Source organism: Simochromis diagramma, unplaced genomic scaffold (genome assembly GCF_900408965.1).
Source record: "Simochromis diagramma unplaced genomic scaffold, fSimDia1.1 OVJJ01000402.1, whole genome shotgun sequence".
NCBI lineage: Eukaryota > Metazoa > Chordata > Actinopteri > Cichliformes > Cichlidae > Simochromis > Simochromis diagramma.
Window position 1 is genome coordinate 3,541,708 of NW_024386972.1, and position 23,398 is coordinate 3,565,105.

At 42.6% G+C, this 23,398-nt stretch overlaps 1 protein-coding gene across 5 annotated transcripts in view; it reads right to left on the bottom strand.

The window, feature by feature from the left end:
* LOC120738130 (zinc finger MIZ domain-containing protein 1-like) overlaps positions 1-23,398 on the bottom strand; it is a 109,659-nt gene that overhangs the window by 3,599 nt on the left and 82,662 nt on the right. For 3 of the 5 annotated variants that reach the window (XM_040039204.1, XM_040039206.1, XM_040039205.1), the window contains 17 exons: positions 5,699-5,834; positions 5,197-5,311; positions 4,800-5,017; positions 4,465-4,666; positions 3,880-4,155; positions 3,614-3,796; positions 3,395-3,472; positions 3,116-3,284; positions 2,883-3,024; positions 2,231-2,441; positions 1,887-1,992; positions 1,645-1,805; positions 1,490-1,557; positions 1,330-1,398; positions 995-1,239; positions 732-895; positions 58-333 (listed from right to left, as the gene is read on the bottom strand). In XM_040039204.1, the coding sequence (XP_039895138.1) occupies positions 58-333; positions 732-895; positions 995-1,239; positions 1,330-1,398; positions 1,490-1,557; positions 1,645-1,805; positions 1,887-1,992; positions 2,231-2,441; positions 2,883-3,024; positions 3,116-3,284; positions 3,395-3,472; positions 3,614-3,796; positions 3,880-4,155; positions 4,465-4,666; positions 4,800-5,017; positions 5,197-5,311; positions 5,699-5,834 (2,819 nt within the window). Of the gene's footprint in view, positions 1-57; positions 334-731; positions 896-994; positions 1,240-1,329; positions 1,399-1,489; positions 1,558-1,644; positions 1,806-1,886; positions 1,993-2,230; positions 2,442-2,882; positions 3,025-3,115; positions 3,285-3,394; positions 3,473-3,613; positions 3,797-3,879; positions 4,156-4,464; positions 4,667-4,799; positions 5,018-5,196; positions 5,312-5,698; positions 5,835-16,073; positions 18,944-19,128; positions 21,746-23,398 lie in introns of those variants that run through there. The other 2 variants (XM_040039208.1, XM_040039207.1) reach the window with 2 other exon arrangements.

The window sequence follows — 23,398 nt, forward strand, 5'->3', positions numbered from 1 at the left end:
ACTGTTAAATATGTCAGATTACAGATGTGAAGATTCTGATTGTTTCAGAGGACTTACGTCTAAGGACGGCTCAGGCATGTCTGACCCTGCTTGGCTGTCCAAACTGCTGGAGGGGTTGAAGGCCAGGTCGCTGTGAGGGTGGTTGTTGGGGCCGGGCTGCTGTTGTTGTTGCTGTTGTTGCTGCTGTTGTTGAGGAGGTGGAGCTTGTCGTGAGGGCTGAGGAGGCCCGCTGTGGTGTAGCTGCTGCCCTGATTGGCTCCCAGGGTGTGGAGACGCGTGTAAACTCTGCTGCAGTGGACCATGCGGTTGGTCATTGCCAACAGAATGAGGTATCTGTAGAGAAAGAGAGGGGGAATAATTCAGAATAGCCATATACGTCTTTCAACCTGTTTCATTTTGTGACTGTTAACAACCTCCAACAAACACTTTAAATATAAAGCTAAAGCCATAATTTGGCTAGCTCAGCTAGCTTGGCTAACTTTATTAATATGTAAGTTATATGGAAGTGGAGCCAATTATTGGTAAGTTTAGTTATTCTGACTCAAGTTGCATATTTAATTTAGCTGTAGCCAGTAACTGTTTTTTATGCTAAGCTATGCTAACTGGTTGCTGCCAGTATTTTCCCACTTTTATAGTTAGTCTATATACAAAGTAAAGCAAAAAGTATACATTATGTAACAAAATACAAAATATGACAGAGTCAGTATATTAGGAATTGTTGGTAAACTCACTGTGTCAGGCATATTGTGGGACAGTGGCTTGTCTTGTGCCATCAGGTTGTTGGGCATGTCAGGTGGGTGAGACAGCTGGGGACCATGCATGAAGTCATTCATCGACGTACCACCAGGGGTCCCGTGAGGGAAATCAAAGTTCCCATGGCTCTGGTAACTGTTGCCTAGACACAGACAGAATATGTTTAAAATTTTTTGTTGTTGCTCTGCTTTGTTTGCATAATTCTGGGTGCTACTGTACTTTCTGTACGTGTTTGAGCTACCTTGGCTTCCGTATTCGCTGTTATTGCCTCCTTGCCCAGAAGGAAGCGATGGGTATGGTGAGGGTCCGGGGCCAAGCTGAGCTATCATCTCCATCACATTAGGCATGATCATCTGGCTGGGACTCATTGTCTTAAACCTCTTTGCCAGCGGTCCATCTGGATCTTCTTTTATGTGAATTTCTGATTTTATAGCCACCGGCCGCCAACTACACGTCGGGTCAATTGTCACTTCCTCAAACTCAGAGCTGATAAAATGTAGATGAAATCAAATAGTTAAGTTAAAAGAAAAATACATATGCATATAAGATTGCACTGATGTTCCTATTTCTGCTTACTTTTGAATAGCATTCAGGATTCCCCACATGTACTGGTCCACCTCGAGTCCTTCTAACAACGCAGTTTTACTGAGGAAAAAAGAGAAATAGTATTTAAGAAAAAGTCATCTAAATAAGGCAAGTGCATGTACTCCTTAGCATTTTAACTCCTTAGACATACTTGCATACAGGACATCGCCATGTTCCCCGCTCACAGTTCAGTTGTAAATATGATTCCAAATCAAAACACTGCAAGAACAAGAAAATAGATTTTTTGAATGTATATTTCTATTTGTTTGTCACTGTTACTGTGATGGTGTATCCTTGAAGTCTTACCTGAACATGTTTGCAGTCATGCCCTCTTGCTGGAAGCTGTATTCGCCGGAAGGTGATTGGACATTTGAGCGAAACCTTGATGGCTGTCTGCTCCACGCCATCCTCCCCGTTTAATGTGGTATTGCCCGACGACGCTGCCACGCTACTGAAGTTCCTCTTTACTGTGAGGCAGGAGAAGAAACACAGTGAGTAAACAAGTACAGAGCAATGAGGACATAAGGGTGCAAAATGAATGTGAATACCTTTGGTGATGCAGTGCTCTGCAGGCAGAAGCCTCTTCTTCAGTAAGCCTTGGAGGACAGAGCGAACTGAGGGCCGATGGACCAGTTGTAGCACAAACAAGTGCGACTGGGGGGAAGAAAACATCTAAGTGACTATCAAAGACATTCTAAGGTGTATCTGTTTTATCCATTCTTTACTGTTTGATCAGTTGTGTAAAAAAAAGGAGACATGACAGATCCCTTTTGTTATTTTCTTGCTTTTAGCATTAAATATCATCTGATGGGAAACATTTTCCATTTGACTTGAGTGGATTTGTATGAACCTGTTTATTTTTTTCATTAGCTCTGGAAATGTGTGTACTCACACAGCAGCAGGCAGTGACTGTGATCTGGATCGTGTTCCTTCCAGGCTGGCATACATGTTTCAAGTGCAGGGGTTTGTGGGAGGTCTTGTTGTCTCCCCGCTCGATTGTGAGCGGCGTGGCGTTGACGCTGACTTGGACAGATGCCGGCCAGTTCGTGTTCATCTGACGGTCTTCGTGGTGGTAGCACTTAAACTGCAGCTCCAGGTCCGACCTGCACAGATAAAATATAAAGCGGTAACGGTTATGGAGGGTTACTGTATGCGATACATGAGTTAGAATAACAGCAATTCATTCTCACAAATTAACAGGGAAATTTTTTGAGGTAATATATAACATAAATTGGACACTAAACTTAGGATATAATCTCAGCTTGGCAGCAGGAGAAATCCTCATATCAGGACTCTTGACTTGAATTGACTTTTACTTAAGATAGTGATGAAGGAAATTGCAATACTCCAGAAAATTCTGAAAATTAATGCCTTAATGATCCTTACTTGTCACGTTCCTGGGAAAAGGGTTGTTGTTGTTTTTTTTAATCTAATGTTCTTGGCTAGTAATGAAAATCAATAAGAGAATATTTACAGCCTAAAAGACCCATATAACTGTTAAAGTGGATGGGGGAAAAAAGCAGTAGTACATAAATATGCGTTACCTCCACATGAGTGTCTGGTGTACAGAGGGCCGTAAATGGAAGACGTGGTTGCTGACAGCCAGGTTATGTTCTAGCCTGAAGGGCTCTAGGACTACTCCATCCCGCACTGGGAACGTCAGACGCAGTTCCTCGTTGTGGCTTGCTGTTTTTGGAGATAAGAACCAACCTTAAATCACAGACTTAAAAAAAAGTTTAAAACGCTTGAACGTACTGTTCATTGATTAATTACTGACCTGGTGGGGGAGGGAGTGCGGTGATATTTGGTTTAATGTCAGGAGGGAAGGGTGGCTTCACATCCTGGTTTGGCGACAGGTACGGAGGGATGTTACTTCCTGGTGTCATTGGAGGAGTAGGGTTCCCTGGCACAGGCGAGTGAGGGTAGTTCCCAACTGGCCTTGGAGGCTATATAAAACACAAATTGAGTTGTAAATCAACTACTTAAATCACTAAAGAGTACATTCAAGTATAATGTAATTTTAAATTTTAATAAACTGGTACCAAAGTAGACTTACCCCATTCATATTTCCCTGGTTGTACTGATATCCACTCCCAGAGAAGTTATTTGTTTGGCCATTGAAAGGTGGCTCTTGCTGTGATTTTAATTAAACAAATAATTTGTCAAATTTACACCATTATTAGCTAAAAAAAAATGTCAGTGAGACTTTGATAAAACTGCATATACAATATGAAATACACCATCACATTTTTATTGAATAGCTTTAACACTGCACCTTATAGTACTGGCCTATGGCACCACTGGGTGGTGGGTATTGGCCTTGCAGCTGCTGTCCTGGCATCCTCGGGCCAGGGTAGTTGGGGGATGGCAGCGGCCTGGAGGCATTTGGTGTGGGATATTGGCCCTGCTGGTTAGGGAACTGGTTGTTTGGTCCATACTGCTGCCCACCATAGTTTGGCTGTGGAATCAGTGACCGGGACATACATTCAGCATATAGCAACGGAGCTACATATTTAAGGTGACACTGTTGAATCCACTCACCTCCCCTGGGTACGGTCTTTTTATGCCTTGCATACCCATGCCCTGAGCCCGAGGACCTGCATAGCCTTGCTGAGGCATCCTTTGACCGTGTGCCCCAAAAGGCCCCATGCCTTGGCCCCTGGGTTGGTTCATTCCCATTGGAGGCCCGCTCATGTTGGATGCATTCATGCCTGTGCCCATGTTTCCAGGAAGGGATGGAGGGCCGCGGGGTCCTGGCTGGTTCATGAACTGACTGTTGTATGCCTGATTTGGCCCCATCTGGAAAGAGGAACTCATCTGAAAGACAAAAAGAATTTGATCAACCACCTCAGACTTGACTGTCAATATTACGCAGTTTCTGTTGAATCAAAAAATTTTTATAGATAACAAGCAAACAAACAAAAAAACTCCACCAGAAAGAAACAAAATGGTATCAACATCTGAGAAACAGTTTGTTTGCTTCTGTTGCAAATAAATGTGGTACTCCAGCTTGCTATTGTTAGCATTAAAGGGATAGAGCCAAAAGTCAAAGTTGATGAATTCTAAGTAGTCTCACACGTGCACAAAATGCAACAGTTTGTGCTATCAGTTTGTGCGTCATCCTACCGGTCCATATTGGTTCATGTCCTTATTCTGGGTTTCCTGCAGGGCAGCTACAGTTGCTGTTGCAGTGGCAGTTGCGGTGGCGGCAGCAGCAGCAACTGCAGCTGCGGCGGCAGCAGCGGCAGGCTGGGTGAAGTCAGAGGGAGGACGGGAGTGCGGAGGGATGCCCATTCCACCGGGTCCAGGATTCGGCCCTCCAGGGTAACTATAAGAATAAGCAAAAAGATATTAAAGAAGTTCTAGAGAAGAGAATTAATTAAAGTAATTGTCTGAATTAGTTCTTTAAGCATTTTTAATCACTCCAGTGACCATCAGCAATCCATCTACTGGTTACTTACTTGCCACCAAAGCCTCCTCCTCCAGGGTAGTTGGGTCGACCGTACATCCCCTGCTGCATATAGGCCGGGTTTGAGTTGCCTTTGTTGGGGAACTGCTGCTGCGGACCGGGGAACTGAGGAGAGTTCATACCTGGAGTGTTACCAGACATACCCGAGGCCATAGGGTTACCACCAGGGTTCATGGGATTGTTGCTGTTGGCCATGGGATTCCCCAACACCTGTTACACATTAGGAATAGAGGGAAAAACACATGTAAATGTTTCACTGATTTCAGATGAGGTTCAATTCAGAATACCACTGCCAAATACACAAATCTGCAGGTGGTATTATTACAGCTATTAAATATAAAGACTTGGAACAGGCACATTTTTACTCTCAAGCAAAAAGGGGATCTCACCTGGCTCTGGGAAGTGTTGGTCACACCCCACACGGTGGTCACCACAGACACTGAACCGGGAGGCTGGTTGGTGTTTTGCTGCCAGGGAACTGAGTCATAGGGAAAAGACCCATCTCTGCAGGGAACAGAAAACACATTTCACTTAAGCAAAACAAAATGGTTTGCCAAGCAGCACAAGTATTTACAGTATAGTTCTAGTAAGTATGTTTGTAACTGCTGAAAGACAGGAAAAGGCAAGTTATGTGGTTAAGCTTAAAAAAATATGAATGCGTCTTCTTCTTCTTCTTCTTGAAAGGCAAATGGTTGAGTTACTGTTTGCCACTATTGACTGTGCTATATGCAGTTTGTCTGGCAGTTTGTCTAGCCACTGATCCATAAGGAACAACGGGCCTCACACAGAGAGGAAGGGCTTTCCCCAAGGGCCCAGTCTGTCTGTTCGCATACCCAACACACACAAACACATCTCACACACAAGCCAAAAAGCACAGCAGTGAACACTGACCCATGTGAGAGGCTGGGCTTCATGGAACTCATGGGGGGCTGCATGGGCACTTTTCCTGGAGGCTCGTTCTGCCTGTTCTTCTGGTGACGGAGGAGGAGGAGGCGTCCAAGCTCCTCACACCACGAGGAGAGGAGGGCTGGAAAGAGAGCAGAGTACATAAGTACTATTGGAGACCTGTTAGAAATAACTACAGAGGTACCATCCTACTATTGCAAGCACTTAAGAACAAAAAAAGCAAAAAACTTCTGAGCAAAAGTTCATGTTAAAAATCCAAAAAGCAATGGCCTGACTGGAAAAAAGTGCACAAAAATAAATATGCATTGTACCCTATGGCACAACTGTGGAGCTATATTCTGTGCAAGGTACCTGCAAAATGGAACAAGCAAACAGTATGTAACAGTGCAACAACATTAAACACAAAGACATCCTATCATTCATGAGATGTGAAAAACAATGTTTGCTCAAGAGTGATATGTTTACAGGTTGTTATGATTTATTTATTTACTAAATAAATTATTTATTTCAAAATTAGGGCGGTTTATTTTCTGGCACTTGTAGTTAGTGAATAAGCATATTTCATGTGAGGGAAAACAGGAGTGTTTGGGGGAAATGCACTAAACAGCTTATATTCATACCTCACACAAGTGCACACTGGGGCCATTGATTTATATCAACTGTGCTTATATTTACACTAATACTCACATAACCACACCTAAATGTCATTGCATAAATAGCCATGTGCGACCCACATGCACAGGCTCTGCTATTTAAAATATTTTTATCCTGTTACTTTTTGTTCAGTTTTATTTAGTTTGAAAAGTCTACCCGTGGACAGAATTTTCTAAATCATGATTGTGTTTGTTCTAAGAAATGTTGGAACATTTTAAGAGCCCAAAGCCTGTACCTTTAAGCTGCAATATAAAGGATCGACCTAAATCCTGCATGCCACTGTAGCTCATGGCCACTAGGGTTCACTCTGGGCCTGCAAATGAATTCCAGTCCTTCCCTTCTTCCCACCTACCTACCACTTGGTTAGGTAGCTACCACAGAGTGCGTTTGATCGAATCATATGCTTTTCATCTGCAGTGCATGTGTTTGTACTGTGCCAACTACAAAAGACTCACTTTTCCCTTTTCTCTCCCTCTCACTTCCTCTGCCTCCTTCTAGCCTCTCTCTGTGGCTGTCTGAGGAGAAAGGGAATGTGGATTCAATCAAAGAGCAGGGCAGCCACCTCCTCTTATGATTCACAGCACTTCTAGGCTGAGTAAGGAGCGGGAGGGGTGGGTGGGTGAATCAGAGTGCTTGGTGATTTCAGCTGCGGTTCGCGCAAAAAAGCCACGTCAATATGACAGCAGACAGTGCGCGCTGTCCTCGCAGGCAGATGCACCCTGCTGCCACATGCAAGGGTGGGCTGCCACATATTACACACACACACACACATACAGATGCAGACGCACAAGGGAGAAACAACCGAGATTAAAAATAAAGAAAATACAGAAGGCTGAATGAATCAGCGAGAGAGGAGACATCAGTCTAATGGGGCTGATAGGAAGGAGGAACAAACAAAAGCTTCTGACTCCCATCACAAACATGGCAACCCAGACATCTGACCACACATGGCTGCTTGCAAACCATACAAGCTTACCAGCACACTCAGACAAGGAAAGAAACAGCACGAGCTTATAATAACACACACACACACAGGCGTAAAATAAATAGGACACAAGATGTCCTCTGAGTGTGGCGAATTTTCCGAGGACAAAACTGAGTTTCTGCTTCGACACACAAACACACACCTTCTCCTCTCAGAGCACTGCACCCCAAAAGGCACCTCCTATCCTTTCATTTGAACACTGAGCACACCAGCCTCACTCTGTGTAAAGATGAGGGCTGGAATACAAAAGACATGTACAGATGGTGCCAGCAGTCTCCTTGCTTCTCCCTCTCCTCTCCCTCCCACTCCTTTAAAAGCAGCACGGGGCTCAGGCACAGAGGCAGCTGGGTTTTTCCTCTTTCCCACCCGCTCACGCTCCCTCTCTTTTTCTCTCCTCCTCCTCCCCCTCCTCTTCTTGGCAAGGCAGGTGCCAGGAGACAGGCTGTGCTGTTCCTCCAGAGAATTGATCTGACTTTACCACGGCTGTGCTTTAGTTGACGGAAAAGGCCGCTCAGGTGCACTTTCTGCTAAAAGCATCACGCTCAAAGGTAAAGGCGCAGATTCCTGAGTTACTTTTAATTTGATAAAAACCGGATCCAAGTGTGGCTAATAGGTTTACGGGTTTCACATCTATGTTAGTACGTCCTGCAGTGTTTTTAACAGCACCCTCCCTCTCCTCAGACCCCCTTCTGATGGAGAGAGTTTTCAATTCAAGGGCCTGGCGACCAGCCAGCATGTTACAGCTCAATTAGGTCCCATTATTCTCTTCCAACAAGGGGTAACTTGCACTTCTTCTATGTTGATAAACATGTCTCCACAATTTATCCCATAGCTGTGCCACTGTGGGGCCGTCTGGGTAAGCAGACAGCGTCCCTGTTTCACGCCGAGGCCGACATCAACAGCCGCAGGACATAAACAACAACCGTGTGGAACATAGCAGAAAGATGACAATACATCGGCTATCTGAGAGAAACAGGAAAAAAAAAGAGAGAGAGAGAGAGAAGGAATCACAAGTGTTGCCACTTAAAGAATTATTCTACCCCATCATTAGATAAAGGGCTTATCTCTGCACAAAATTACCACCTCCACTAAGCACCAACCGGTTTAAAGGAGAAGCCCTGTCATTGACTCAGAGGATAAACTTCAGGTTTCAGATGACGGGAGGAGGAACAGCCAACTCGTTTCTCTTCAGTCGCTCCCTCCTACTCGTCCTACACCCAAACACGGCTCAGGACAGTGCAGATGAGGAACACAAAAGGATTACTGTTTCTCCTCTCCACTCCTCCCACAGACGGCCCTTCAATAGACTCATCTGTCTCCCTCTCTGAGAAGAGCCAAATCTGGAGATAATTGTCTCAGGTGTTGCACTTCCAAATCTCAAAGACCATTCTGGAGTGAATCAAACTGGCATTTTGTGCTAGAGAGCATCCTTCTGCCATGTTTACATTGGTCTCCCTGGCGGCAATGAGTCTCTGCCTTCCATAAGGAGACAAGGCTATCCTGTTTGCCTCGTAGATGGTCCCAGGGGCCCGGCTGAGTCTGAGCCGTATTGATATTCTGGTGCTCAGCTGCCCAGCCTGATGGTCAACCATGGCGAAGGGTGGTAAACGCATCTGCTGGGACTAGATGGGTGGTTCAGTGATTGGGTCTGCAGCTTCCAGCTTCACTTGCTGTCATAAAGCCCCAGGGAGACATGACAAATGACATGGACTGCATCCCTGACAGTTGTTCAATGCTCTATCCAATGATAGCCTAATGCTCCCCCAACCTTCCATCCATGGCCCATGCAGACACGAGGCAGAGAGATAAACTGTGCTGATTAAACACTCTGATTTGGGCTCTGCCGTGCTCTCCCGAAAACAAAGAGCTTTTAATAAAAGGTCAGTTAACCCAGATTGCAACATTAATATTTTTGTCATTTGACTGCAAATTTAGATGTTCATCTTTCGAGATATCTGTATGGAGGTTGATAGAATTTATTTTGTGCTGCTAAAAGATTCTTAAAATTTTGCTCATTTCTAAGAGTTTCATGTATCAGTTTGCTGTAGGCAACAAGGCAGCTATATAGGCATGTGTTAAAAAATGACAGTGACTACCATATACTGTTATGTAGGCCAAGTGGCTGCACTGTAGTACCTTAACATGTGACTATCAGTGCTAGAGAGATCTCAATTAAAATTTCAATTGTAAGGTTGTGTGTAAAGTTATTTGCTTTTGGAACATTAGCTTATTTTTAAGGTCTACTTTCTTTCTGCACTAACAAGGTAATTAAACAAAATATTCTAACACAGTTAAACCAATAAAGGTCGGTTATTTAGTGAGTTAGCTTGCTGCTAACCAAGCTAGCCAGCATTACCTTCTAATCTCAGTTTAGTAAACCGTATTGATTTTACACAGTACATTTCTAGCCATATTCACCACGTGCAGTCCTTTTACACCACAAGGCATTTTCCCATTCACACACGTGTATACAGCACATTATTCTATGCATCAGAAGCAATTTGGAGTCCAGCATCTTACTCAAGGACACACTGACATGCAGACTGGAGGATTCAGACATTGAAACGTCATCTTTCCACTTGCACAGCTGCCCCACTGTAGCCACCACAGTGGCTACAGTGGGGCAGTACCCATGCCCAACATACCATGGACTCATCTATAAATACAACACAGACCAATCAATTTACAAAATCTGGAAATAAACTCGGCAGATGTTCCTGTGTCAATATCATTCATCCAGTAAAATCATCCCCAACGCAAAGCTTCTGCCCGCCAGACAGTACCAACTTACCAACTGTCACTCATATTACAAAGTAAGTCAAAGTATGCAAAAACAAATACCGTGATGAATAATAATATTAAATTAATAAGAACAAAATACATCTTTTTTTGCAGTTGCTACTGGATGGCAAAAACTTCCATGCAGACTTCATGTATGCTACAGACATTAACACTGTATGTCATTACACAGTGTATATTAGTGCTTTTAAGAAATTGTTAAAAAATAAAAAAATTGAGCACCATAATGATTAAGGACCATGTGCTACAAGGGAGAATATAATCTTAAACACATGAATAGCTGCTATTACAAAGGTCACCCCTACACTTGCTGCTGCCTCAAGAATAGTTTCCTCTACTCCTTTTCATTTTCTACCTCCCTCCTTTTCCTTCCATTATTGGCAGGGCACTGCAAGGGAGGCAGCAGGTAACGCAGATGCCAAGAGTTTCTATGATCCTCATCCGCACCCGTTCTCTGCCTCCCCCTCCCTCTGCTCTGTATGTAATAGACACCTGCTCCCTTGTCAACCCTGGAGTCCCACCTGGCATTGTCCCACATGGTTTGATCACTAACTTCCCCACAAACGCACAGCACATATCCTGTCATCACGTCAGAGTCACATTATCGACAGTACTTCCTCGCTTATTCCCTTATTAGCCATAGGAGTGAAGTCCAATTTTCGCAGCAAACCTGTCGTAGAGAATCACGACCCCTAAATGGCTTGTTTGAAGACGTTTAGCCAGAAGGGCTGAAAGGAGAACAAAGACCATGAGCAAACTAACAAGAGCAGCTCTAGTGGGCTGCACTCTTTGGTTTCTGAGAGTGCTCTATTCACATTCGATTCCGCCCACCCTCCCTCCTCTGCCCAGAAAGGATTGAATGGACACAAGCCTCCTGCAGGCCAAAGTCAATTAAAAGAAGACAGAGTCTAGGGAGCCCCGGTATCCCTGGTTACTGAAAGCACCTAAGAAGCCATGCAAAACAACCACGTTTAGTTTTAGCCAAAGAATCCCTCACTTATGTGCCTCATGTAGGTTTCCCAGAACTATAAAACTCTGGGATTTTCTTCAACATATGTATGGAAAACTACATGAATAAGTAGTTGCTATGGCGTCGCTTATGAAGGCCCAGTCACCGCTGAGCTCTCCTGCGTAAACTGCAAGCTGCATCGTAAATCATCTCCCGCTCTGCCTGACATGCACACAGTAACCAAAGAGCCACGGATGCCAACCTGGCAGGCATCAGGTCTCTCTTTGTCTTCACACAGATGCCACGAATTATTCATTGATGCCAATTTGATAATGAAATGGAAGCGACATGTTCGTCATGCAGGCTTTTTCACCAGCAAGGCGAGTGTATAACAGGTTACGGACCTGTCACCCCACGACAGGCCAGAAGATTGCTACTTGTTCATCCATGTCTGGATAATTAGGTAGAAGCTCACAGGTGAAACACCTTAAACACATGGTGCACATTTCACTCCCTTAAACTGTTGACATTAGAGGCAAACTCGAAATGGGGGCTGTCAAACTAGTTTGAGATTTTAAATTTGGGTGGCTATGCAACATATTTGAGGGTTTTCATAAACCCGATGAGGTGGGGATGATGTATAAAGTAGGCACATGTTGGTATCATGGCTGCTACACGGCATCAAAGGGGCGATTTCACATGACTGCTATGCATCTTTCATTGAAAGATGAAAGTTAGTGTTAGCAATGCAAGATCAGCTTTGATGTGGATTGAAAGTATTAGTGCTAACAGCTATAAAACAGCATGTCTGTGTAGGCCAGACAACTGCCTCCTGTCTGTACCTCATCTTTTTTTTCTTACATTATTCCCTCTGCCACTCTCCCTCTCGGTAATATTGGAGTCTTGTCAATGAGTACTTAGGCCCGTTGCCTCACGGGGAGCCAGACTTGCTGGCTAGGTTTTATGGCCCATTTCAGAGCTGCCCTGGCTTAAATACAGCCTCCTGCTGGCCACATGGCCACAATGTCGTGCCATGTCCATCCGGCGAAGTGAAGAGGGGGGGACGCTTGGACTCCCGCCAAAAAGGTTTTACTGAGGCCACAAGCATATGTGGCCATGTGGAGGCAGGAAGACAAGGAGGTTGCTGTTTTAACATCCTGTGTTCCTTAATGTCGCACCAATGGTGCTGTAGTACATTTAAAAAAAAAAAAAGAGTTTATAATAAAATATCCAGCTAACCTCTTTGACATGCAAATGTATCTATCTATATAGAAAATGCAGGAAATTTAAAACATGTATCTTCAAAATAATAGCAGTGCTCTCAGATTTCAGATAAGGATTTTCAGATAGGATTATGATTTAGGACTAACTGGATGCCAACTGGAACAAGATACAATATATGCCACAATCTCCAGATGATTAATGCAGATCTCATCAGTGGGACTGTCATTTCTTGGTCATGGTAACACAGAAACCAACCCTTGCCTAAGCAGGGCAGTGTTTTAAAAGATAATCTCCTTTGGCACATGCAACAAATCTCTTCCATTTAAAACAGGGCACGCCATTCAGTGTCTCTTTTAAGCATGAAGGTGGAAATCTAGCATTGCACCCCCTGCTGAGGATTAGTACTCTATGCATTAAAGCCAAACATCTCCCCAGCGTCAGTGTTTAGTCTGTTAAAATATACATTAAGCTGATTGGCAGCAAAACTCCTTCCAAACCTACATCTTTATGTCTTAATGTGGGAGTTAAGGTCTGGCAACTGTGTCTCAAAGTGCCTGAGGTCAAGTTTTTAGCTTTTTTGAAAAACTGTTCTTAAGATCTGTCACAACTAAAAACGTGGACATTTTTTTTAAAATTAATCTTGTGCTATAAAAATCAACTTTTTGTTAAAGTCACACTTGCATTGCATGGCTGCTTAGCCAGAAACGAATAATCAGGACTGGATTATCACACAGTTACAATGCTGTAATTTTATTCTATTGTATTGTGCTGTGTGAATAAGTTAATTAAACTGAAGTCTCAAGACATGCTAACTATACCGAAAGTGGTGGAAATCAAAGGAAATATGCAGAAGAAAGAAAAGTAAAACAGCAAATATGTTTATATTACTTCTAGTTAAAGTAATTACAATTTGAAAACAAGTAAGATCCAGCAAATGATGGAAATCCTCTTTATTCGATGAAATGCATTTCACTGACCAAAAATGGCCAATATACCAACAGAGTGTTGATCTAACTGTAGAGTTCTCCAACCAGATTATCAGTTGAGCAGACCTGCAGAGAAGCAGCTTACAGGGGCCAGACTGTTTCCCCAAGCAACAGGCTGCTATTAACAAAGGCCCAGCCTTAAGCCCTTGTCTACAATGATACTAATTAGCAATGGAGCAGATGTGCCTGGAGTTGTGCCCACCTCAGGGTGCTGGGCATGGCCGGCAGTGTCGCGACTGCATTCGCTGGTGGCTGATTCACCTGTGACCTTTACACAGTAGGCCTGGGGTCAAAGCTTCTTTATAAATACAGTAGAAGCTGACACTAGTGGAACCTGGGTCTGGTCTTGGCACCCCTCTAGGCTCATTAGAGACTTCCATATGTGCAACAGATCAGGATTTGAATAAAAAGCCCCCTCGTGATAAACATTCAAGCCAAACGGAAACAATGAAACTCAAACCTGATCCAAGCCGACATTATTCTGACACCGAGTGCTTCTTGGTCTTTGACGATTTTTTAAAATATTATACAGTGCTGTCTTGAGCCACCCCTTATTTCTTTATATTTTGCTAGGAAAATGCAAAATGGGTCCTGTGATTTACTGACACATTTACATATACATGGAAATAGAGTACACAGGGCAATTCTAACAAGCTTGTAAGTCAATACTTGGTATGGCCACCTTTATTCTTTAACACAGCCTCTTATGCAAGCTTCCTTATAATTTCTCTGGGAAGTCTTCTGACAGCTTCTGGCGTTCTGACAGTGGGCTGTCAGAACTCTTAATGTTAATTAAGAGTGTGAGCAGACTTCTCCCATACAGTCATTCTGTCGCTGCTATTGATTGGCTATGTTGCTGCTATTGCTACTGACTGTGTCTTGTCCAATATCTTGGCAGATGTGCAATTGCCATCCCTATCTTTAATGACCATGGCCCTTCCACCTTTATTTATTATATTATATTATGATGCCCTTGTATACACCCCCACAATGTTTCCTGTAACTTATACATAGTGGAGTTTTTTTTGCACCTTTGTGGTCTTGTTATCTAATTTCGCTGTGCAGGCAACTGTACAATGACAATAAAAAAAGTTCAAGGTCAAGTTCTAGTTTTCCAGGCTTTCTGAAGGATAATCCTGTAGCGCTTCTATGGATGTGGACTATCTTTTGTTGCATTCTCTGAGAAGATGATCGCAGGTTTAATACATTAATAGTGTGTGTGGGATCATTGTGATGCTGAAAAATGAAGCCAATCAGACACTTTCTATATGATATTTTACAGTATATAAAAAATCTGATGCTACTTTTCTGCATCAGTTTTGACAAGAGCTCCAAAACCACTGACTGAAATGCAGCCCCAAACATGACAGAGCATCTACCATGCTTTACATATGGCTCTAGGCACTCACTTTTTACCCCTCCTTAGACCTCCTCAGTACATATCGAGGAAAATTTGAACCAAAAATTTCAAATCTGGATTCATTATTACATAAAACCTGTTGCCATTGATTTTCAGTCCAGTTCTTATGTAATTTGGCCTCCTTTCCTTAAGAATGACCTCTTGGTAGCTACCCTTCCACAAAGACTATTTCTGATGAGATTTTGGTGAACTGTAGATGGATCAACTGAAGTGCCAGATGCATCTCTCAGGTTCTGTGTCTGGTCTTTGCTGGATTTTTCCCTATTTCTTAAGGACATGACTTTCAGATACTGTTCACCTGCTGCAGATTTGTAGCCGTGCCACTTCTTCCTTTGCCCTTCATTTATCCAGTTTCCTCAAACTTTTTAAGGACGCACTGCACACCATGTCAAGTTTTTGGGTAATAGGTCTTTAGGAATCAGCTTGTTGATGCCAAAATACTTCTTTATGTCTATCAAACAGTTTTCTTTACATTCAACTAAAGAAATGGCAACAAATTACATGTTCTGTGACAGGCTGATAGTAAGAAAGTGCTTAAAATACAGTTCAAAACTGCTTTTTTTTAGTTGACTGTTATTTTTAGACACAAGCATTGAGTTAGGTGTTTTTTTCATGTTTGAACAGTTAGGCCAGTGGTGTGTTTTACCAAAGAAAAAACATTCCTTTGAAAATAGTCAGGTACAGGGATTGGACTGAAAAGGAATGACAGAACAATAAAAAGTCCAAATGAAAAATCAAAAGACCTTCAGAAAGCCTGTAAAACTACTTTAAAAAACCTTTTAAAATCACTTACAAGAAAGTCTGACTCCTTGGAAACAAAATATAAAGAAATGACGGGTAGTTCAAGACCAGTATTGTACAATTGACTGATAGTATGGAATTTTAAACTAGATTCCTGCAACAATTTTATCATCTTTTTTCATCTATCCTATTCTATACAGTCCATTTATTTCACAAAGTGTATTTTGTATTACTATTTTCACGTCCTCTACTCATATCCATTTTACTATTATCTATATATAAAACGTCAGTATGCTTGTTTCCGATCGATAAAGTTTCATTGCATAAGTCTGAGGTACGCGCAGCTTACCCAAGTCTTACTAACTTGTTTACAAAAGTGGGTATGGAGAGGTATAATGACTTCAGGAACAGCTGATTATGGTTTGGACAAAAAGCCGAGAACATAAACATGAACTGTGACACAAGCAAGATGGCAATACATGTGCGACATGCTTCATACTGTAAAACTCAGACAGACAACACAACAGCAGCTACAACATGAGTATGTTTGCTTGGACTGAGCCAATGGGTTTCTGTGCACCACTTTAATATATGGCAAGTACCTGAGTCAGACTGACATCTCCTGCAGCAGCTGGTTTCTGTAGGGTTCAAATTTTACAATTTACTTCACAAAATATTCATTATATGACACACATTTGATTGTGAATTGCTCCCCTTTTCAAACAAAAACACACGTCACTGACCAGATGGTAAAATATATCTTGTACGCCACTGACTACCTGAGAATCAGCTATGACTGAAAATACTACTGTAAGGAAAATTATGGACATTTCTTACTGTTACGTCATGTCATTCCCACCTGAATAAGACATTTCCCTAATTTCTTCAGTACATGAAGATGAAGTGCTTTCCACCTTCGCACAACTCCCTAAAAAAGGACCAAATGTATGATTACTCGGGGGAACTAATCAAAAATTAAGATAAAATTAGCTGCTGCAGTCTGCTCTCAGTTGGTCTTGTTTGTTCTGTCAGATAAAGAACAGCAAGTAGGCGGAGGCCCTCGTGTCCCGCTTTGACATGAGGAGGAGAATCCACCCACAGTAACACCTGGCAACTACATGCAAATTTAAAACTAAGATTATCTATATTTTCAGGTGCGGATCACACCACGAAATAAGCTTTGGTTTTATAAAACAGTACAAAAAAAAAGTCTAATTATTTTCACAAGAGGCCCAGTGTTTTCCTTCAGCAGCACTTATAATATCACAAACTGTATAAACCACTACAAAACTTGAGACTCTTTTCCTCATTCTGTCTTCAGTCACAGTTTAACATCTGTTATTTGGAAGATTCAATATCAAATGCGATCAAAGTCCCATTTGAGGTTTCACAATATAACGAGAAGTGTAAACACACTACAGCCTATAATTACCTACAGTGCATTTTCTTTGATTAAAGTAAAGGAACAAAGGGGCCTGCACTTTCCACGAGTATACAAATGGCATCAGCAATCGGCATGCTGCAGCGTGCTGTTATTTTGATTTGGAACTCGAAAAACTTCAAAGAAAAAAGTCAAGTTGTGCAATTTCACAACTTGGTGTGAACCCCCCCCCCCAAACATGTTCAATACAAAGAACAAGAGATTCATTGAAGGCGACAAAGCAACAGTTATGAACAGTTGGAAGTGTGGATGCCTAGTTTTTGTCTTACCATGTTGGTAATTGTCCCAAAGACACATTTTTAGCAAAGAATTACTTGAATAATTGCCCAAATGCTGTACTGACTGACTGACTTTGCTGTACTGCTAAACAAAAACCCTCTCAGTGGAGAGAAAGCCAACAATACACAACCGAAATTCGGAGACCGAAGCGTTCAATTGGGGTCAGTGGGAGAAAATAATTACACCTGACTCTTAATCGTAACAAAAACTTCATTTTGCAGTTTGTGCTAAATACGCGGCGTTGGGTTTGACAGGTGACGCAGAAAATAAATATAGTACAGGACACCACTTAATCACCGCATTAATAGATATGTAATTTTATATTAGATTGTATTATTTTATTAATTTAAATCACAACAGCTGTCTCATGCTTTATATTGTAAGTTATGATCCTACAATAATAACACCAAGAACCCTTCAGTGCCTGATACTGGATAATGGGAAATCTGCGATACCCACAATAGTGCTTTTACTGGTATCTCACTTGAGTCGCTGCAGTCAGATTTTCAAACTGAAACCTGTTGCTCCCGTTTAAACTCTTGGACCGTGACAGAACAGTGAACTGAACCCAGTGAATTCCTTCGTGTGCCTCAGCAGTGAGCCTGGCTGGTTGCACTGTGTGGCACTGAGGGGAGTGGGTGTGATAAACTGCCAAGAGTCTCGTGGAAAAACGCTGCCTCAAGTAGGTCAGAGCAACTCAGAGAGAGATAATCAAGGCCATTTTGACCCCCTCTGTGTGAGCTGTAAGTGGGTCAAATGCAGCAGTCAGCTGTTGCAACTCTATCACGCGGGGCGCTGCGAGGCACTCGTCATACTGTCAAAGCCCATTCCGTTAGTTTAAGACATGGCAGGGTGCCTGCTTGCACCCACCAATGCAGGAGTCAGCCTTCTATCTGCCCCCCTAGGGGTGAAATAATGTGAAGTTCCTGTGAGTAGCAGCAGCAGCAACAGCAGTGGCAGCAGATCCACCTTCCCTCTTGTCACTGAGTACACCCTCTACAAACACAGCAGTCTTTATCTGTTGTCTCCTCCTTTTGACAGCTCACAGCTTTGCAGCCCGGTCCTCTTCGCTGTGGCAAAGACTCTTCCTCAGTCCCCTCTCCATGTCTAAAATGCCACCCACATTTCTACCAGACTAACTCCAGCAATGTCCCTGCTTATTTCTCACTCTTCATTGAACAGAAAAAAAGGGAACTCATGTGTCTAGAAACACTTCTGAGCACAAATCTGCAACAGCAGAACAAAGACAGCCTAATCTTTGCACTACTGAGGGGCTATTTTAAAGCTCTTGCTCTGTGTTTCTCTCCATCCCTCCCACCTTTCTCTCTTCTCTATAACATTCTTCCTCTCTCCGAACCCCTCTCCTCCCCTTCCCTCCTTCTTTCCCCCCTTGTTTCCCTCGGTGTCTGAGGGCAGCAGCTTCTGTTTTCCTCTCTTCTCTCCCTGCGTGTCCAGTGACTGACTGCACAATACACATCAATTATTCATGGCTGCTCTCTCTGTTTCGCAGGCAAAACCAATCACAGATGGAGTCACTGCTAATGGGCTCCTGCTGCACTTGCCACCGGCTTCTTTGCACTCAAGCAACAAATACCCCAGAGACAATGAGAGGAAAAACAGGGATAAGCTGTTAAAAAAAGAAAAAAGAAAAACAGCAACTTCACACAGCACTAACAGCAACAAGAAGGAGAGCAGGACACGCGTTTGTGGTCAGAGGAGAATGCAGGTACGCATCGTGACAAAAAAAAAAAAAAAAAAATCACCAAAATTAGGAACCGGCTTCTGCTGCAGGAAAGGGTTAAAAGACTGAGAAGGGGGTGGGGAAGGGGTGATGGTGGTGGTGGTGGGTGGGTGGGGGGGGGGGACAGAGAGCTTGAGAGAGAGGGTGGGAGGACAGGCAGAGAGGGAGAGAGAGAACCAAATGCTTATCTCCTCACCTCGGATGTATGCAGCTGTTATTGATGTATCTTCTTTTTCTGTCTAGTGATCCATTGCTTGCTCTCCCAATACACACATCACACAGAAGCAGCCACAGCCACTTCGCCAGAAGGGAGAGGGAGAGAGAGAGGGAGAGAGAGAGAGAGGGAGGGGAGGAGAGGAGAGGAGAGGAGAGGGGAAAAAAATGCAGGCAGCTCACATTTCAAACTTGCAAAGGGGGGTGGTGCCTAATGTGCTAGACAGCCTGTATCTTGGCCTGAGTCCAGAGCAACGAGTAAAAGAAGCCTCAATCAATTCATTTAAAGCAACATTTGTTGCAGTGGAGAAACACTGCGGGCCCCGTCAGAAACGGTTCAGGCAGGTACACGAATCTGCGGTTTCAGCCCTCGAACCTTCTCTTTGCAATACAGTCGACTTAATCCATCAAACTAGTCATTGTAATTAAGGGGCATGGAAGAGGAGGGGGGGAGGAGGCTGGGCGCTGTGGCTTCCTGATGCGCAGAGGGTTGGTATCAGCGAGGGAGGGGCCAATTAGACCACATTTGTCTTTCAGCACACATGAGCCCGGGTAAGCTTTTGGATAAATAATTACACACTTATAAAACATGTAAACTGTGAGTACACAAGCCACCTGAGGCAGCGCAGGGGCTTCCATTGTCATCCGCTAATAAAAGTACTTGCACTCACCACAAGCGAGTCAAATCGGGTGTCAAATTAATGAAACTGATCTCTTGCTAAAAAAAAATTGCAATAAGCATTTAATTAGAGACATAAGGTACAATGTAAATCAATTTTAGTATGCAAACAACCAGTTTTCTTGTACAGTAAATTACTGAGCCATATGGGGCATAGCTGAAGATGCTACACCTCCTGCTGCCACAGACATAATAACTGCAACAACTACAAAGGAGGAAGGACAGACAAGCTCAACAGCTCTTATCTCTAGTCTCTCCTGTCTGTATTTGCTCTCCTGGTATTTACTATCAGCTAAGTGCACGGCGGGTGACTTACAGCCCAGCACCCCTGCTGCAAGTTAACACATCAATCACGGTTGGCTGGAAGACTTTCACGTCTAAGTGATTACAAAGTACAAAAACCCCCCACACAGATTGTCCAAAGTGGATACAGTGTGGATTTAGTGATTCTGTAACCGGGCCTTTAAAACTCATGTCTTTAAAATACCACAATAACTGGAGCCAAAGTCTGTTTTCACATCCATCTCCCTTATTTTACCCAAAAGTTCCCCTAATGTGGTTCCCCGAATCTGTATTTGGCTTTCTTTATGTTTATGTTAGCTTGCTTGAGAATGATAACAATAATGGGTTTAAGACTAGGTATCACAATAGTGTTTATCAGTGCTACCTGCTTCAGGATCTGTGCACGCTTACATAAAAAAGGGGTATGTCATGCATCATGTGACTCTTCTTCTGCACAGAATAATGCCTATGAGTGCTGTGTCCTCCAAATCATTAAAAAATGTAACAGTAAAACGCAATGCTGATGCAAATAATATGAGATAAACGCAGCAGAAAGTCGTTAATCATGGAATTTAGTGCACAGAGCAGTAAAATAAACATTTTAATTTCAGTTAATATAGTTATTTTAACGCTGAGTGCACTCTCTGTGCTGCTGTTCATTTCTACTGTGAAGGCTGCACATTAGAGCTCTGAAACTTTCGACTGGACAGATTTCTTCACGTATTTAAACATTAGAAACGGTTATTGTCTCATAGGCTACTTAAGGAGATGTGGAACTCTTTAGATTGTCATCAGATCAAAGTGAAATTTAACTTATTGATTAAATTGAGTTATTTAATATGCGTTCTAGTGCCTGTAATTTCAGCAGTGTGAAGTAGACTTAGCAGCAGATTAGAACCAAGTGTAAACAACATCTATACATTTTCTATGTCACCAAGTGAACACAAACAAACTCCAGTGCTGAGCATCATTCTTTACTTTCACTAAGGTACGGGTTAATCAAGTTGCGCATTTAAAATGTATTCCCTCTGCAGAAAATCTATAGTTCTAGTGACTCCATTGCACTTATAACGTGCTGAAAATAATACAATTAGTAAAAATGTGGTTCTTCCAGCCTAGACAGGCTGCGCTCAGCATAAGTTAGCCAGGTAAAAAAAAAAAAGGAGAGAAAGAGCCACTTTTCTGGCACAGAAAACTCTGACTTTAAGGTCGCCATAGCTTGCTAACCCATTAGTCCAGCTTTGTAGCACACGGGTCCCTCAGGTAATGGTAGTGATGGCTCTACCTTGATAGAGAGAAAAACAAAGCCCATTTTCCAACTTCTATTACTGGCACACTGTTACCCTGGGTACGAAATCACCACCAGTGCCAAGATCTGACTTCCAAATGAAAAAGGACGCAGCACAACTTCATTCATGAAACATGCTTCTAACAATTGTTATTGTTTGAAAACTCGTGCCACTGACAGTGCATGTATCGTCAAGCAACTATTCAGCAAGTATTAGCAGGCTCCTGTCATTTCAACGGCAGAATCAGATTTCTTTTAAGAAAAATTAAAGTATACAAGTGTTATTTAAAACTTTCCTTTTTGCTAAAACATATAGTTAGGGCTGGACCAGGTGACCCTGAATCCTCCCTTAGTTATGCTGCAATAGACGTAGGCTGCCGGGGATTCCCATGATGCATTGAGTTTTTCCTTTCCAGTCACCTTTTTTACTCAGTATGTGTTAATAGACCTCTCTGCATTGAATCATATCTGTTATTAACCTCTGTCTCTCTTCCACAGCATGTCTTTATCCTGTTTTGCTTCTCTCACCCCAACCGGTCGCAGCAGATGGCCCCGCCCCTCCCTGAGCCTGGTTCTGCCGGAGGTTTCTTCCTGTTAAAAGGGAGTTTTTCCTTCCCACTCTCGCCAAAGTGCTTGCTCATAGGGGGTCATATGATTGTTGGGTTTTTCTCTGTACCTATGAAGCGCCCTGAGGCGACTTTTGTTGTGATTTGGCGCAAGATAAATAAAGTTGAATTGAATTGAATTATTTGAAATCATATTTATTATCAAGATATTATTCATATTTGTAATAATGAAAAACATTTTTTATTTTTTGCAGAAGCTCATTTAAGCAGCTTTTTAGCTCCACCAAGACCCTGAAATAAAGCCACCAATTGTTTCTTGAATTGACATCTCAGTTTGATTAACCATCCATCCATTCGCTTATCCTTTTTCAGGGTCTATTTTTTCTGGAGCCTATCCCAGCTGTCATAGAGCAAGAGGCGGGGTACACCCTGGACAGGTCGCCAGTCTGTCACAGGGACAGACAACCATTCGTGTGCAATTTGGATTAATCAATTAACCTATCCCCACAAACTGCATGTCTTTGGACGGTGGGAGGAAGCCAGAGTACCCGGAGGGAACCCACGCAAACACAGGGAGAAGATGCAAACTCCACACAGAAAGACCACGGCCTGTTGTGGTGGAATTGAACTCAGGACCTTCTTGCTGTGCGGCAATAGTGCTAACCACCGTGCCACCGTGCTGCCAACCAGTGATCTTAATTGGATAGATTGTTGGTTGCTTGGTTGGATTCATTTAACCCATTAACCTCTGAGTCATACAAGGTCACCAACAATGTTTTTAGCCTTCTGTGTTAATCTCCATTTAGGAAAAGCCACAGCTAAACTATATGTTGAAACCCGTTGAGCGAAAGGAGACAGAAAAAAATATTTTGGTGTGGAAAGCTCCAAGAGTAGAAATTATAGCCCTGCAGAAAGGCATGTGTATATTCAACTTTTCTATTATGTGTAGAAACTGAGACCTTTCCACAGCTCACCAACAACATATCTGACCTCATCTTAAGCACCACTTAACTGGAAGGCATAAGCCGCTGAATGATCAGCACTTGAAACGACAGTTTTAAAGGAAATTTACACATGCACCCAAGAATACAAAGGAATTCAACCAAGTCAGTACTTAGAATAAAAGTCTTAGACATGTTCATTTTAACCTTAGCTTTGTCTATCTTCATCTTTGTTCTTTGAAAAGAATATCCCATTCAGGGGAATTTCCATTTAAAAAACAAAGTTCACTTGAAATAAGTTACATTCCTTGCATCAGTATTATCCTCCGCTTTTCATTTAACTCTTGCAACACAGCTTTGGGGGGCAAGACTTGCAAACTTTTGAACTCATTTGACTTGAAGGTTTTTGCTTTTTCAAGCCAAGTTTACATTATTTCCTATAAAACTGACTTGACTTACAAATTGTGATAGAAAATGTAAACAGAGCTTTGACTTTT